Below are 16,188 nucleotides of genomic sequence, written 5' to 3' on the forward strand. Positions count from 1 at the left end.
GTTTTTTGCTTCTCTCTCGGAATTAAACGTTACGTTATGGATAAGTGACTAATGCGAAATGATGTCATATATCATAATTGCGGTATTCGAGGAAACCACATCCGGCGGCAGGAAACAAGTCAGTCGATTAATCAGTCAGTCAGTTTTCTTACGGATCACGCGAAGGATATCCTTCCTCAATAATATGTTACGATTTTTGAGCCTCATCATCGTCATGATGATGACCGCGCGACACAATCTGTCAGCATATAATATTAATACGCTCGATGTGAAGGTGTACAATGATCCTGCGCGTGCATCCTCGGAATTATTCGCTCGTCGAAGTTACTTCGGCTACTCGGTGGCTCTTTATACAAGCGCCGAGGAAGCTTTTTTGCTCGTCGGAGCCCCGCGAGCGAACTCCAGCGTGTTGCTGTTCGTGACCGAGCCGGGTGCGGTCTTCAGGTGCGGAATGAACGGCGTCTGCAAGGAATGGGCGCTCGACAGGACCGGAAACGGTCCGCGTCCTCGTGAGAGACTGATCAATCAGATAAAAAATAACGCTTGGATCGGCGCGACTATCGCCGTAGAGAATAAGACCGAGCCTAGAGTTGTGGTGTGTCTATATATGTATTTTTTTTTATTCAGTACATGAATCATCATTGTTTTTTTCAGTTTCAATAACGAGCAATGTGCGTGTTTTAAAATTGTATTTCAAGTTTCTTGATGAAATTTAACATTTTTTTTTATCAGAATGTTCGATGCAAAGACACTTTTAATTATCTAAAAATATTTAAATTATATTAATATAATTGTATTTTATATTTATGTAAAAGATCTTTTTTTTTCGTCCGCGTGTGCGATTAATTAAGTTTCCAAAATTTAGATGTACAACGAAAATATTTTGTTATATCATGTTAAGCGACTTTGCGAAATTAATTAATTAATCAATTAATTTAACTTAAATAATGTTTAATATCGAAGAATGAAACATCCGTGGTTATAAGACATTTTTATTATTTTAATTATCAAACGAAAAATAATGACAAATACTCAACTTTTAAAAAAATCATTAATTTTTTAAATAAGGATGTTTGAAGGCGTTTTTGATTATTTTTAAAAAAATGTTTAAATTGTGTGCGCGTTTTATCTCTCTCGCATGCGATTAATTAAGTTTTCAAAATTTAGATGTACAACAAGAAGATTAATTAATTAATTTTACTTAAACATTTATCGAAAATATGAAACATCCGATTATATGAGATTTTTATTTTAATTATCAAATAAAAAATAATGACAACTACTCGATCATTTATCTTTTTGAAAATTATTTTGAAGATCGAATTATTTCTCTGGATCAGTTTCCAAAATTTAGATAAATCACAAAAACTCTTTTTGTATCATGCTAAGCTGCCTTTAATGAGAACATTAATTGTTAAATGACTAGTATTGAGAATATTGAATATCACAAAAAGTATTCTAAGATTATTAATTTCCTTCTCATAAAAAAATTATAAAATGACAAGTAGCTTATTTCCATCTCTATCTTTCTATTTTATTTATTTTATAAAATTTTGTCAAATAAATAGGTTTGCGGACCGCGATGGATAAACAATATCGTGAACGCTAACAGGCCCAATTGGTTCATGAATGGTATTTGCTATGCGACACGTGCCATCAACGCTGATGCATTCGAGCGAGAAGCTGAAGAGCGAATATTACCGCTTTCGAACTCCGAAAGTCAGATTACATCCAAAAACGACATAGGCATTTATAACTACGGGATGAGCCAAATTGGCTTCTCCTTGCACATGAACACTCTGAGATATGATGTGAATGTCGTGTTGGGTGCTCCAGGTATATATAACTGGAAAGGCGATGCGGTATTAACTACCGCCTCGATAAACGACGAGACATTTTCGCGGACAATAATTCCTTCACCAGCTAAAGAACAACAGGTTCACAGTTATAATTATCTAGGTAAAGATATACATATATCTCTTATCGCCCTTTAATAAATTAAAAAATAATTATTTATTAATTAATTAAAAGTTTATTTTTTTTAATTATATTTTCAATTTATTAAAATTTATTATTGTTTATTTAATTTTTTATTACCAATTATATATTAAATTAAATTATTTTTTAATTTACTAAATTTATATTTAAATTTTTTATTTTGTTAATTTAAGTAATAAAAATTTAAAAGCTTATGTATATCACAATTAATTTAATTTATGTTAAATTAATAAATTTTGATTTAATTTATTTGAAGAATACATCAAATTTAACTTTCTTTACCTGTATATTAAAAAAAAGAGAAATATTATTATAAACTAAATAAATATATAAAGTGAAAAATTCCCGTCAATCGCGCATTGATTTTAAAATAAAATCGATGTGTAGTTGGAAGAAATTTTTAATTTTTTACTTTTCGCTTTAGAAGAAGTTACACAATCGATACCCTGCTTATTCCGCATATGTGCTTAAACAACATAATTATATTTGACTAATTATTTCACATTTATTTATTTAGCTTATAACTTTTATTAATATAGATTTAGTTTTAAATTTAGAGAAATATTATATTTTAAATATACATTTCTATTTCTATTCTTTTTTCTAAAACATCTCTTTATAGAAAATATAATGCAAAAATTATCGAAAGTTTAACAAAGCTAATTTAATTATATATGCTTTGCAAGAAAATTGAAGATTGATAGATATACATATTTTAATTTATTAATTTAATTTAAGTAATAAATATTAAATAATAAAAATTTAAATATAAATAAAAATATATTTAAATTATATTACAAAATTATAATATTTAAAGATATAAGTAATAAAAATTTTGAAGTTTACGTATATTATAATACAATTAAAATTCATTTATTTTAAATCAATAAAATAATTTGTGCTTAGAAATATCTTATTTTACTTTCATAATATATCGAATTCAATCTGCGAAAGCGAAGTTCTTGTAACATAATAATATCTTTCAGGATACGCTGTAACAGCTGGTAACTACTTCAACGAACGAGACATCTGGTACGCCAGCAGCGCGCCGAGAAGCGCTGATATATACGGGAAGATTCTCGTGTTCGCCTTTCCTCCTAAAACTAATCAACGTATGTTCATTAAGACGGTACTGCATGGTCAGCGATACGGCGAATATTTCGGCGCCTCGTTAGCGTCGTGCGACGTCAACAATGATCGCAGACACGAGTTGATCGTCGGCGCACCGCAGTGGTCCAGGGACATAGACGAGGGCCTCGTCTACATCTTTACAGGACGACGCCATGTATGATTTATTTATGAATATATAAATATTGCGACGCAAATTTCTATCGAGAATTCTATCTTGAATACAATTTTTGACTAACAAAATTGAAATCGATGGTTGAGGAAGACCGCGTTTAACATATGCATTGATGTCTCTCATCTGAATAAGTTTGATATTCGCAAAATTCTTTTTGTTTTTTAATAATGAGGAATCAATAAAGTTATTGAAATTCTTGTTGAAATCTTTATCATAAATTATTAAGAATATAAGTATGCTGCCTTAATAAATTATTAATTTGAACAGTCTTATAAATAATGATAATGATAATTAAACTAAAAATATTTTTAAAGAAATAATTATTTGAGTAAAAATAGTTTATTAAGATTCTAACTTTTTTAAAAAATATATTAGAAAATTAATAATCATATATTATTTTAATTATTAAAAATCGAAGTGAGATTCAATATTAGTAAGAAAAGAAATGATTAAGGAAAAATTAAAGTTACAATTTTAATATTAAATATTAATGCTTTTCTGAACATTTTCTAAGCACGCAGTTTATATTCTTTTTTTATATATATTAATTTCTCAATAGAAAATGCATTCTTTGTACTAATAAAATAATCAGAATTTTTCAATTAATAAAAATTGACATAAAATTAATTTAATATTAATAAAGAAAAATAAAAAAGATTAAAGTTAACGATTTTAATATTAAAATTAAGATTTTTTGGAAATTGAGTATTCATATATCTTTATAGTGAAATTTATCTATATTTTTTCTATATTTAAAATAATTTCTCGATAAAAACGAGTTTTTTCTATACAATAATTTAAAAAATGTATATTTTTAATTGTATAATTTTAATTATAAAAAATAATACCTTTTTTACGCGTGCAAAATCCAGGACAATCTCGAAGAATTGCAGACACTCGAGGGAGAGATCATCGGCGGCAGATTCGGCTCCACCCTGGCGTGTCTAGGTGACATCGACCACGACGGCTATGGCGACCTCGCCGTGGGTGCACCCTACGAGGACGAGAGCGGAGGCGCGGTTTACATATTCAACGGGAACAGAGACGGCGTCTCCCGCAAGCCTAGCCAGAGACTGATCGGCAGGAGATTCTCGCCGACGATGCGCGGATTCGGTATCTCCATCTCGGAACCTCGAGACATCGACCGGAACAACTATCCCGACATCGCCGTGGGTGCTTATCTGTCCGGCGAAGTGGTCCTGCTGAGATCCGCGCCGGTTGTCACGATCAACGTGACGTTGACGTATCCGCAGATCAGGTTGCTGCAAAACGCAACGTCCTTCGTCATCAGCCTCTGGATGTCCTACGAGGGCACATACGTACCTGAGTATCTGCGTAATTTTTATTTTATACGCATGTTATATGATTATGGATTTATTTATATTTTATTTATTTTTATCTATTAATTTAAGTATTTATATTTTTCATGTATTTATATTTCTTATTTATTTTTTATTTATTATATTTATTTATTATATTTATTGTTAAAAATTATTTATATATATATATATTTATTTATTTTTATTATTATTTATTTATATATAATCTCTATACATGTGATTATATCTTCAATATTGCAACATATTAATTTATTAATTTTGAATTACTGTATTTCAGGAGCCATCGCAATCCTGAAGGTCGATGAATTACATGGCAGAGCCAGGTATCGCGCGCAAAAAAGCAGCACAGATGAACCACAGACTTACAAGCTGCATTACACGCTGCTTAAAGCTACGGTCGCGCGTATTTCACTTGAGATACATCTCACGGTGCGTTAGCATTAATAATAATTCAATAATAATAATAATTTCTTTTAATGTATCAAAGACTCTCTCACGCTTTTGTGTATTTTAGGAGAACATTCGAAACGTCATAGACCCGCTGGAAGTATCGGTGTCCCTGCAACTGGAGGACGATCTCGACGCGAAGAGAAACGAAAGCTCATCATCATCATCTAGCGTGGTGATAAACCGGCCTCGCTCGAAGCTCGACGATCTCGTGAAGCTCCCGTTCGCCATGGACTGCGGCGAGGATAACGTGTGCGTGTCCGATCTTCGGGTTGTGTTGTCGACCGACTCGATTCGGGGGGATAACAGGTACATCATCGGCTCCACGTCGACCATCACGTTGCGCGTCGACGCTTACAATCGCGGCGAACTGGCGTATCAGACCAAGGTGCACATCTTCGCCGAGGTCCTGCCGTTAGCCAGCATCCCGCCCGAGTGTATCGAGAACCCCCGCGATAATGTTCTGGAAGTGATCTGCGACATCGGCAATCCCCTGAAAACCAACGTATGGCGATGACATATTCAGATTTGCTTAATAAAAAAAAGATGGGTAACAACTTATTTTTCAGAAAACATTAACGCTGCAACTAGACACGAGTACGGTAAAATATGACGTTAGAGAAGTGAAACTATGGGCGAATATCAGCACTCAGAGCGACGAGGCGAATTGGGATGACAATAGTTACGCAATCACGGTGTACTTCGACGTGGACATTGATATAGCAATCGCCGGGTTCGTACATCTCGATGTAACTGTGTGTAAAAATATAAAATCTTACATATATTTATATTATATTATTATATATTCTATTTATATTATATTAATTATATATTTAATAATTAATTAATATATTGATTTATATATAATTTATATATTTAATATATAATATATATAATTATAAAATTATATGTATATTAATGTTATATATTTATAATATATAATTTATATATAACAATGTTTTAATATAATTTATATTTATAAGAGTTTTAATAAGGCTCTGTAATATAAATATAAATTTAACGTATAAGACGGGCAACACGAGCCAAATCGCGGATGACAATTCGTTATCCTAACAAAACTAAATAATTTTTCGTTAGAATTAAATACCGGTGCACAAGGCACCAAATTTTTACTTGGACACGGCCAAGATTTTAAATATGAAATAATCTCATATTTTGAGATTTAATTTCAATACCCCTTTAACCCCCCTACGGAAAATAAATAAATGAATGCAAGAGAAAAATATAGATCCGAAAATCGCTGAATCGGGAATCGAACCCGAGACCTTTCGCTTGCCGGGCGACTGCTCTTCCAGCCTTGTGCACCGGTATTTAATTCTAACGAAAAATTATTTAGTTTCGTTAGGATAACGCATTGTCATCCGCGATTTGGCTCTTGTTGCCCGTCTTATACGTTAAATAATTTATATTATTAAATGTATTTAATAAAAAATATAATATACTAATTTAATAAACATTTACAGAAAAGCACAGGAGAACTTGTACTCGTACTTACGCGAAGAAAGCAAAGGGAAGCCGCTAAACAGCGTCATGTTCCAGCACTTTTATGAGGTCCAAAAATTCGGCGCCAGTCCCATCGAGGAGGCCGTGTTGACGGTGAAAATTCCGACGCACATTCTACGGTCGCACGATAGCGAAGTTATAGCAATCGTCAGTATCAACGACACTATTGGCAGAATGGATGCGTATCAATTTGATTGCGATTCGAACGAAACCGATGAAGGGTCGCTCTCAGTCGCTTCTAAAGAAATGGATAACGTCCTGATCAGGGCTGAAAGTAACACTCACGCAAAATTCAGCATCGAGGAGGATGACACTCCAATGAACGTACCGTCTGAGAACAGAACGCTCTTCATCAACTGTTCCTCATCAAATAGCGCGATTAAATGCACGCAAATTGATTGCAGACTGGGGCCTTTCCTAAGTTCCTTGTCCGTTGCCAAGTTTTTGGTGACGCTGAATTTACAACTGTCTAACTTTCCTGGTAAATATATAATCCTGTAGCTGATAAAAGAAGATAAGTTTCACGTTCTTTGAATACTTTGAATATTCTGCTCGTAGATGACTTGATGAAGGGCAAAGATATCATATTTTACGTGACTGAGGGTAGCGTGATGATAACGCAACCTTACAATATTGCTCAAAGAGAAGGTCACAAGCCGGATACCGTTTCGGTTGCCACAACTTTTTTGGGCTCGCCGATCGCCCAGCGAATAGCCGTGTGGATAATAGCGCTTTCAGTAATTCTGGGAATTGCATTGCTGATACTGTTAATTCTGGGTTTAATCAAGATCGGCTTCTTTAACAGAAAAAAGAAGATGGAACTTGAAGCGCTGAAAGCCGAAACTGATGTATGTTTAGCGTTCTCGCAATGTTCCGTAAATGAAAATTCTCGTCATTCTTAATGGTATAATATGTATATCAAATACTATTGACGTAGAGTAACTTGCATTTCAGAAAAAATATAACGTGGTTCTGGAAACAACATCTTCGACGGAAGTTCTTGATCGTGATTGAACAGACTTCTACAATTTGAATTAAGATCGATTGGTTAAGATAAGGTTCAACCTGCTGTTGACTGAATGTACATGATTAATATAATTATAATATATATACAACTTAATATATTTATATAGTTTAAGTTTGTATGTATTTATTTTTTTATACAAGTAATAAATAATAAAATTGCCCATAGTTTAAATGATTCAAATATTTTACTAGATATATATATGTACATCTTTCTAAGATTTTATTATAAAATTATCATATTATTTTATAAATATAAATTGCATAGTTTTAAAATTTTTAAGTATTAAAAGATGAATAAAATACTTTGCGCAGCTTATTTCAAGAAGAAAGACAAACAAATCTAACTAGAACTGAGAAGTATTTGGAAGTCTTTTGACACTTTTCTTACGTATATTCGAGTACGAAAATATTAATACGAGATCTAGGTAGAGTTTAGAGTAATCATCTGAATAACAATAAAAAATCCAGATTTTTAATTCCCTATCGTTACAATTTATTTATATTTTTACAATATATTATACTCTAATCAATAATTATGCTAAAGGCAATTCCAAATATTATATACATAGATAATATTATATATATATATATATATATATAATTTGTACTCTAAATATTATTTATAGTATTTTTGTGTGATGCATAAGGTATACATTATTTTAGAAATAATTTTATTTCAACTAATCAGATACGGGCTATCAAGAGCACCAATACCTGCCACTATGCCGCCTTCGTCTTCGCTCGACGATTTGGTTCTTAAAATATGCCCAACTTGTTCATTTAGTATTATATTACTGCTATCCCTAAAAATATATATACGCTGTTATATTACTGCTATTTATTAGCAAATAATAATTAAGACTTCTGGGTCCAGGAGTCTTAAATTAAAGTTATCGCTTGTGCTCACCCTATTATCACTCCATATATGCCAAGTTCTGCTATAACGTCCGATAAATCAAAGTTATCTTTTAATGGTTCTTCAACGGAGCGTATCAGATAGTTCTTCTGTAATGGAGGATAAATGCGATCCATAAGAATCCATGCCTTCCTCTCCTGAGAGTCTTTCATTGAACTCAACCACATTCTTATATCTTCGTTGTATACGTTATTTCCTCCTCCTTCCCTTTGTGGTTTCAGAACAAATTTGTTTGGATTATTTATACCCATTTTCACTGCTTTTTCTCCATCCTCATCCTGTTATTGAAACAAATATATCATTTCAATATATTCAAATGATAAAATGTTTTAAAAGTTGGGATTTGCATCCAAATATTGAATAATTAAATGCTTTGATTCATGATAGATTACTTACAAAGTCTAATGTGTATAATCCAGTAAATATTTCTTGCACTCTAGCAACAGATGTTTCGTCCTTTAGAAACTTTTTCAATACGTTGGGCTGAGTCAAAGATTGTTGTACCTAGAAACATGATAATTTTTTGAAATCGAGATAATTTCCAAATATTTTATTCTAATAATTACATAACTATTATTCTAATTATAATAAAATTTAATTCTTGAATATGCATTTTATATTTAAAATAATACAATTTAAAATTTAATAATTACATTTAATAATATTTAATTACAACTTTTAATTATAAACAATAAAAATTTTTGCTTGATGCTCTTGTTAAACAAATAATTACAATAAGATACATACTTTCTTAGTGCCTGCTAAATGATATTGTACTGATGGGCATTTTATTGCTCGTGAACGTTCAATTAACAACCTAACATCCCATTCCTTATCTGTAGGATAAGCTTCGAGTTCATAACCAGAACGATAATAAACTACAGCCACTATCATATTTGCACTAAAATAATTCAAATAACTCAGGTTTGAAATATTTTAGATATATATGTGTATATAGATGTAAATATCTTTTTTTTCTATTCAATATTAATTTTTATATTATTTTAAAAATATTCTCTCTTTTCTTCTTGAAAGAATTTATGTATTTTATGTGAACTTTGATAGTTTTATAAAATATAAACTCTAATTAAAGTTGTAACATAACTTACACAATTAGTTCCTTATTTGGCCCCAGTTTTACATCTTCCAATGTTAAACTTGTTAAACTTCTTCTAATAATCTTTATCTTAGGACATAACTGGCGAATTTGAAATTCGTGAAATCTTTGGTCACTTATATTATAAGTTACATCCTCAACAATAAACAATATAATAGCGCTAGAATACAAAAAAGAGTTCTGTTCATAAATCTTATTTTTATAAAATTTCTATAGATTTATATAGAATTATTATAAATATATTTATAATTACAAATAAATATAAATATTACGATATAATTTTATAATTATAAACATAAATAAATATATACATATATATATATATATATATATATGTATATTATAAATTTATAATATACATTTATATAAATATATGTTATATTATAAATATAAAATTTCTTTAGAGTAATATCTGTTGCATTTTTCAACTTACTTCATATCATTGTACAATTTCCATGCATGTACGAGTCCATTACCAAATCCAGTAATAGCATTATTTTCTGGAATCTTATAATATAATGATAATATACATAAAGTATTTAAAAAATATTGCAATTTCAAAATAAAATTAGCAAGCATATTAGTGAAAACAAATATTATAGGCAATTCTACTTTTTAAAAACAGTTGTATTAACTTACATGTTCACATGCTTCCTCGGTATAACCCAATTCTCCTAATATATATCTAAAAAAAAATAGTTCATTATAATAATAAATAATGCACTTTTAAATATTAAAATTTCTCTGGAATTTTTATATTGCAAGCTTACCTATGATACTGAGATGTGACAGTAGCCAAGGCAGCAAAGCTAGTTGCTACAGTGTTTATTTCAACTTGTTTAATCTTACAGCCCTCATCGTGTAATAAATAATCCGATCTTAGTAATCCAAGACTTATGCTCTAGAAAATTATAAAAATATTGTATATTTTTCTGCCCTTGATTGCATTTTCATTGATATCTGTGTACAAAATTTGAGTTTATATACCTGGCTGAAACCTTCTTCACATACTGTTTCGTAAATGTGAAACAATTTTGCTGTAAATGAATCAGCTTGAATCGTACTAAAACAAATGCGTATAAAAATATTTATAAAATAAATATATATATATAAAATAATATAAAAATAATATATAAATATATATCTGTATATATAAATATATATTATATTGTGTAACAGACTTTAATACATATATTTAATACCTTTTTAAACTATCTGTGAGAAATTCTTTATCGTGAGCAACTTTATGAATAAGCTCGTTTAATAAAACTTGTACATTTTTCACAGTAAAAAAGGGTTTCTCAGGAAAGCTTGATGGTATCAGTGTAAATGGTAATATTTGTACTTGGTCCTTGCTAAAATTCTTCCTGGCTCGTACGGATATCCCTAAATAATAAAATGTCACAGAATAAATATCCATTGTACATGAAATAGCAAGAACCAACCACCTGTTACGTACGTGTTTAATTACTAGGTGTAACTTAGTTGTTATCAGTAATAAGATGTCATTACCGTGCATAAGTGTCCAATCTTTTGCTTTATCTACGCTTTCTCTCAGTGTTTCCTCTGAAAGAGGAAGCTTAATACAAGGCTTTAATCGGTAGGCAATCATGATAATGAAAATCGATACAAATAATAATTTATAATGTATGTTATATCACTCGTTATCTTCGCGCAAACGTGTCTCCAAACTCCAAAAATACTAATGTCAACAGCATTCACATGCACATGGAATGATTATTAGAAATGCCATCTTTTGCTAGATCTAATAATCGAACAGGAAATAAAGCACAGTAGGTAAAAGAGATTCTTTTCACTTATATGTAAATTTCATAAAATACTTGTACTTATTTTTATTAAAAGAATTTCAACAATTTTTTCATAATTTAAATAATTTATATCAATTATTTTAATCTAATATTACTGGACAATGAATAAAATTGCATCAAAGATTGAGATTGACTGATGTATAGCACAGTTTAGTTAAGTTTTGTAAATAAATTTTTATCTTAGTTTCACAATTATATTGTTTAATATTTTATTAAACTTATAATTCACACATTTCAAGAGAACATGATGCAATATCGAAAATAATATCTATGGAAGCTCTTGTGATCATGATTAAATATAAAAAGACAAGATATAAGATTTCTAAAACAAATCTAACTTAATATATAATATGCATTTAATTTGTCTGTGAGATGTATACATTTTTTATATATTTAATTCTCCGATAAATAAATAATAAATACATTATACATTATATTTGCAATTCATATACTATATGTATATATCTCTCTTTTTAAAATCTCACTCTTTCTCTTATAAAACAATAGAATACGCTTATAAAAATATAATCTTAAAAATATATTAACTTTTCAATCCTATGTCTGTATATGTCAATTATGGATTATTTCACGGAAGGCCTTGTAACAATGAGCGATATATATTTGATTCTTAATTTGTCTTCTATTCAAAAGATATGCAATCTTTAAAATCTTTAAAATCTTTAAAAGCAGTTTTGGAACAAACTTAATTCTATTTAATATCAATTATATGAAATTCATTTATATATATAATTATATAAATATATTTATACATATCTAATTATATATATATAATTATATATAATTATATATATATATATATATATATATATATATATATATATATTTCTATCTATTGTATAATAAATCGAGAAATACTCATTCGCATCTCTATATCTTATATAGCTGCCAGTATGATGCAAAATGTCCTGGTTCAGGAAACGAACAAGTATATCACGTAACATATTTCAATGATTGGGATACGTGATAGTACATATAGATTATGTTTTCAAGCAACAAGAGAGCATAAGATCGTCATACTATGTGCGTGTAAAGCTAAAATTCCTTTCCGCGCCCTGTAAGCGCGTTTAATCATCCAATCCAAGTCCCTTCGAAATTTCATCTGCTGTTAATTTGCGCCCGCCCGAAGACGGCGGAGTTTCCGGACGCGGAGCTGGTTTTGGCACCGAAGGTGCTGGCGGAGGAGGCTCGTAGCTCGGAGGAGGTGGTCCGGGACGATATTCCTCGTGAGGTTTCTGTGGAAGAGAGAAGTTTATAGAAAACATTATTTAGAAGCGTTATTAAGCGCTTGCTTCAATTTTTTTAAATTTAATTTTAAATTAATTAATTTTAATTTAATTTTAATTTAATTTTAATTTAATTTTAATTTAATTAAACTTAATTTTTAATTTTATTTTTTTTTTAATTTTTTAGCTTCTCGCCGACTATGTTAGAATTATTGCAACGTCTAGAAAACACATGCTAAAAATTATTAGATACCATTTTGATGAAACAGCACTTTAAATAACTTTAGCACATTCTTAAAATACTTCGAAAACTATTATTTTTCCTTTATAATAGCTGAAGCTATCTGAAGTAGTGTATCATTGAAATATCTTTTCATGCAAAAGCATCTAAGAACTTTCAGCGTGTGCTTTCTCGCCTTGACGTCACAATCTGACATAGCCGCGGCGAGAATCCAGAAGTCTTAATGCAGAGCATGTATTTACATCTTTTCCACGTTTGCTTAGGCCGTCCATGGCTGAACTGAACAAGGCAGATCCTATTCCCGATAGAAGATCCGACCCGGCAGAACTCTGACCACCAGATGCCGGATAGCCACCGGACGGTTGATAGCCGCCGTATCCTCCCGATGGTTGATACGCTGGTTGCTGATGACTTCCGCCACCACCGAGAACACCACCAAACAAAGATCCTAACGTTCCGCTCAGGCCATCACCGGCTGGTTGATTTGAGGCGGGTTGTTGATGTCCTCCGCTACCTAATATCATCGATCAAAAAACAAAACCTCGTAAATTACTCTCATCTTAGGTGTAGTATCAGGAATGCATCTTAGACGGATAATCATCTATCGATTTATCTAAAACTCTTGCCTTGGCAATAATTCCAACGCGATGATATCACTCGATCAGTCATTTATTCGCAGATTTTCTAGTTTATAGAATCATGATATATGTCTATTTATAGAATTACTGAAGGTATCATTCGAAATTAAGTTACAGATAGCAAATATTTTATACATACGAGTTATCGAAAAATATTAAGATATAACTCTATTATATCTATCATATAGATATGTAACATTTTTGAAATTTAAGTTATAAATATACCTAAGGCTCCAAGAATAGAGCCCAACATTCCACCGCCCGATTGCTGCGGGGCAGGATAGCCTTGCTGAGCGTGTGTGTTGCCTTGCAAGGCGTTGCTCGCCAGACTGCTAGCTAAAGCCATCCCGAGGGAGCCAGCTAAATTCCCAAAACCGCCTTCGCTTTCCGTCTTCGACTTGGAAGCGTCTGATTTCTCGTGATACTTTTCCTCGCCTTCTTCCTTCTTCTTCTGCAAAGAGTCATGCATGTTTCAGCATCAATGATCTCTAATATTGTAAGTGTAATAATAACAAATTTGATTACATCCTTACATTCATCGCGTGCATGGCCGCAGCCACTCCTCCAGCCGCCACTAATCCACCTATCGCTAATCCAACTTTGTCTAGACAATCTCCAAAGACACCTTCTTCTTCCGGCTTCTCCTGACCATAACCTCTAGATGGATTGTAACCATAAGGACCACCATAGGCATCAGGTGGAGGACCATAACCAGTTGGTGGAGGAGGTCCATAACCAGTTGGTGGAGGAGGTCCATAACCAGTTGGAGGAGGAGACGGTCCATATCCACCCTGTTGAATTGTTGGATACAATCCTCCAGGTGCTAATTTAAGAATAAGAATTGAAATAATATTCATAAAGTGTCGCAATGTTATAATATTAATTATATATAATTTATATATATAATTATATATGATTTACATTATATATAATGTATAATTATATATAATATTAATTATGTATTAATTGAAATAATATTCATAAAGTGTCGCAATATTAATATAACATTAATTATATATAATTTCTTACGTGGTGGCCCAAAATTAGCAGGTACATCCTCTGGAGCTGTGGCAGAGCCTTTTGATGGATCAACCGATATGTGCTCATAAGTGATAGAGTGTATCTCAACATCACCATCAATAACCAGATGAGTAACTTTTATGAATGGTAATCGATGAGCAAATTCCGCAAAGTGTCTGCCATTTATAGCAATCTTGTAACAGTGATAATCACACAGGATCTTGATTTCAAATTTTTCACCCAGATGAATCCACATTGGACCAAAGTTCTCTTCTGCGCCCCATGCCATTGATTCTATGCTATTTCTGGTGATAAAACCTTCAGGGAAACGCGGCGACACATGAATGGCTATGTCGTCTCTTGGATTTAACGTCGGTCCCAGCTGATAGTTGATAGCAAATCGCACAGCATGAGGTGGCACTTGGCCTTGTATCGTCACCAGAGAACCTGCCCTTAAACCTCCTTCCACTTTCCCCACATATGGGATTTCCTGTTGCAAAATGTCATTGTAAGAAAATGGCAAATGTCAGTAGAGATATGTGTAAGTAAATGACTTTCTAAAAATAGCAATAACGGAGGCTCAAACATGGTATAATTCTGAACATTAATTAGAACAAAATTCCCATAACAGCATTTTTCACATAAATAGGACAAACTATAATAATATATAATTTTATATATGTATATACAATATATATATATAATTTAAAAAAATTTTTTTAATAGCAAATAAATTCGTAATTTAATTTTCATAATTTAAAATTTATAAAATAAAAATCATAATTTATAATTTATAATATATGATTATAATAGTGCATTAAGGATGCTAACTGTTAATAGATGTTAATGAGCGATTTCTAATAAAACATGACAGAATGCGCAATTGTCCTAAGCATCGGCAATGCGGATGCTTTGCAGATCTCTGGTTAAAGAGCGAGAAAGAGAGAGAAGGAAAGCAACAAATACTTACTGGATTCAGCACCGGAGAGTTGGACATTTTTTACAATGGCTTCGACGATCTAAGATCTAAGCCAACTTCGATTCTAAATTTTTAATGACTTCTAATGATGAACTGATGCACACAGCGAATCACGGAGTCACGGAGCGCTCCTAGCGCTTCTATTTACAGTGATGACGTTTCAATCAAGTGAAATATGCCGCACTATAGTTGTGACACGTGACCTGGCTTATATAATCGAAGCAATCACGTGACCACGCATCGATTAGTAGCGGGAAGATTTTGAATCTTTGCGCGATAATTGTTATCGATTAAACGAATAAACTGCATTTCTTAAGCAAAATAAGTATGTGAACAAGAGGGAGCAATTGATAAATAATACAATACAGGGTCAGTTAATTTAATTATATATGAATTTATAATTAGAAATAATATGAAATTAATTAATTACTAGAATAGGAGTAATTAAATCATCGTTCTTTATTTTATAGGTATTTTATAGGTATATATGTATGGAAAATAAAAAATGAGGTTTCTATTCTTCCTGCTTTTTTTTTAAGAAACATAGAAGAATGAGAAAAATAGTG

At 31.3% G+C, this 16,188-nt stretch overlaps 3 protein-coding genes across 3 annotated transcripts; 1 reads left to right on the forward strand and 2 right to left on the reverse strand.

Moving 5' to 3' along the window:
• The first annotated feature begins 29 nt into the window (after window positions 1-29).
• LOC114935597 (integrin alpha-9) lies at window positions 30-7,813 on the forward strand. Its single transcript, XM_029308465.2, has 10 exons — window positions 30-595; window positions 1,569-1,959; window positions 2,985-3,283; window positions 4,174-4,636; window positions 4,919-5,070; window positions 5,156-5,593; window positions 5,658-5,821; window positions 6,573-7,093; window positions 7,171-7,460; window positions 7,567-7,813. The coding sequence occupies exons 1-10, from the start codon at window positions 59-61 to the stop codon at window positions 7,624-7,626; spliced, it is 3,315 nt and encodes a 1,104-aa protein (XP_029164298.2). The 5' UTR covers window positions 30-58; the 3' UTR covers window positions 7,627-7,813.
• LOC114935598 (glutathione synthetase) lies at window positions 7,802-11,434 on the reverse strand. Its single transcript, XM_029308466.2, has 11 exons — window positions 11,184-11,434; window positions 10,874-11,057; window positions 10,659-10,734; window positions 10,442-10,572; window positions 10,311-10,356; window positions 10,105-10,178; window positions 9,664-9,831; window positions 9,302-9,455; window positions 8,951-9,058; window positions 8,546-8,832; window positions 7,802-8,441 (listed from the first exon to the last, which is right to left on the reverse strand). The coding sequence occupies exons 1-11, from the start codon at window positions 11,281-11,283 to the stop codon at window positions 8,315-8,317; spliced, it is 1,455 nt and encodes a 484-aa protein (XP_029164299.1). The 5' UTR covers window positions 11,284-11,434; the 3' UTR covers window positions 7,802-8,314.
• Window positions 11,435-11,838: 404 nt separating this feature from the next.
• Window positions 11,839-15,781, reverse strand: LOC114935613 (uncharacterized). Its single transcript, XM_029308487.2, has 6 exons — window positions 15,614-15,781; window positions 14,653-15,133; window positions 14,157-14,446; window positions 13,849-14,074; window positions 13,228-13,499; window positions 11,839-12,753 (listed from the first exon to the last, which is right to left on the reverse strand). Exons 1-6 carry the CDS (start codon window positions 15,638-15,640, stop codon window positions 12,586-12,588), a joined length of 1,464 nt encoding a protein of 487 aa, XP_029164320.2. The 5' UTR covers window positions 15,641-15,781; the 3' UTR covers window positions 11,839-12,585.
• Window positions 15,782-16,188: the final 407 nt, after the last annotated feature.

The sequence above is a fragment of the Nylanderia fulva genome, unplaced genomic scaffold, assembly GCF_048542155.1.
Source record: "Nylanderia fulva isolate GAGA-0341 unplaced genomic scaffold, ASM4854215v1 Scaffold18, whole genome shotgun sequence".
In the NCBI taxonomy this organism is placed as follows: Eukaryota; Metazoa; Arthropoda; class Insecta; order Hymenoptera; family Formicidae; genus Nylanderia; species Nylanderia fulva.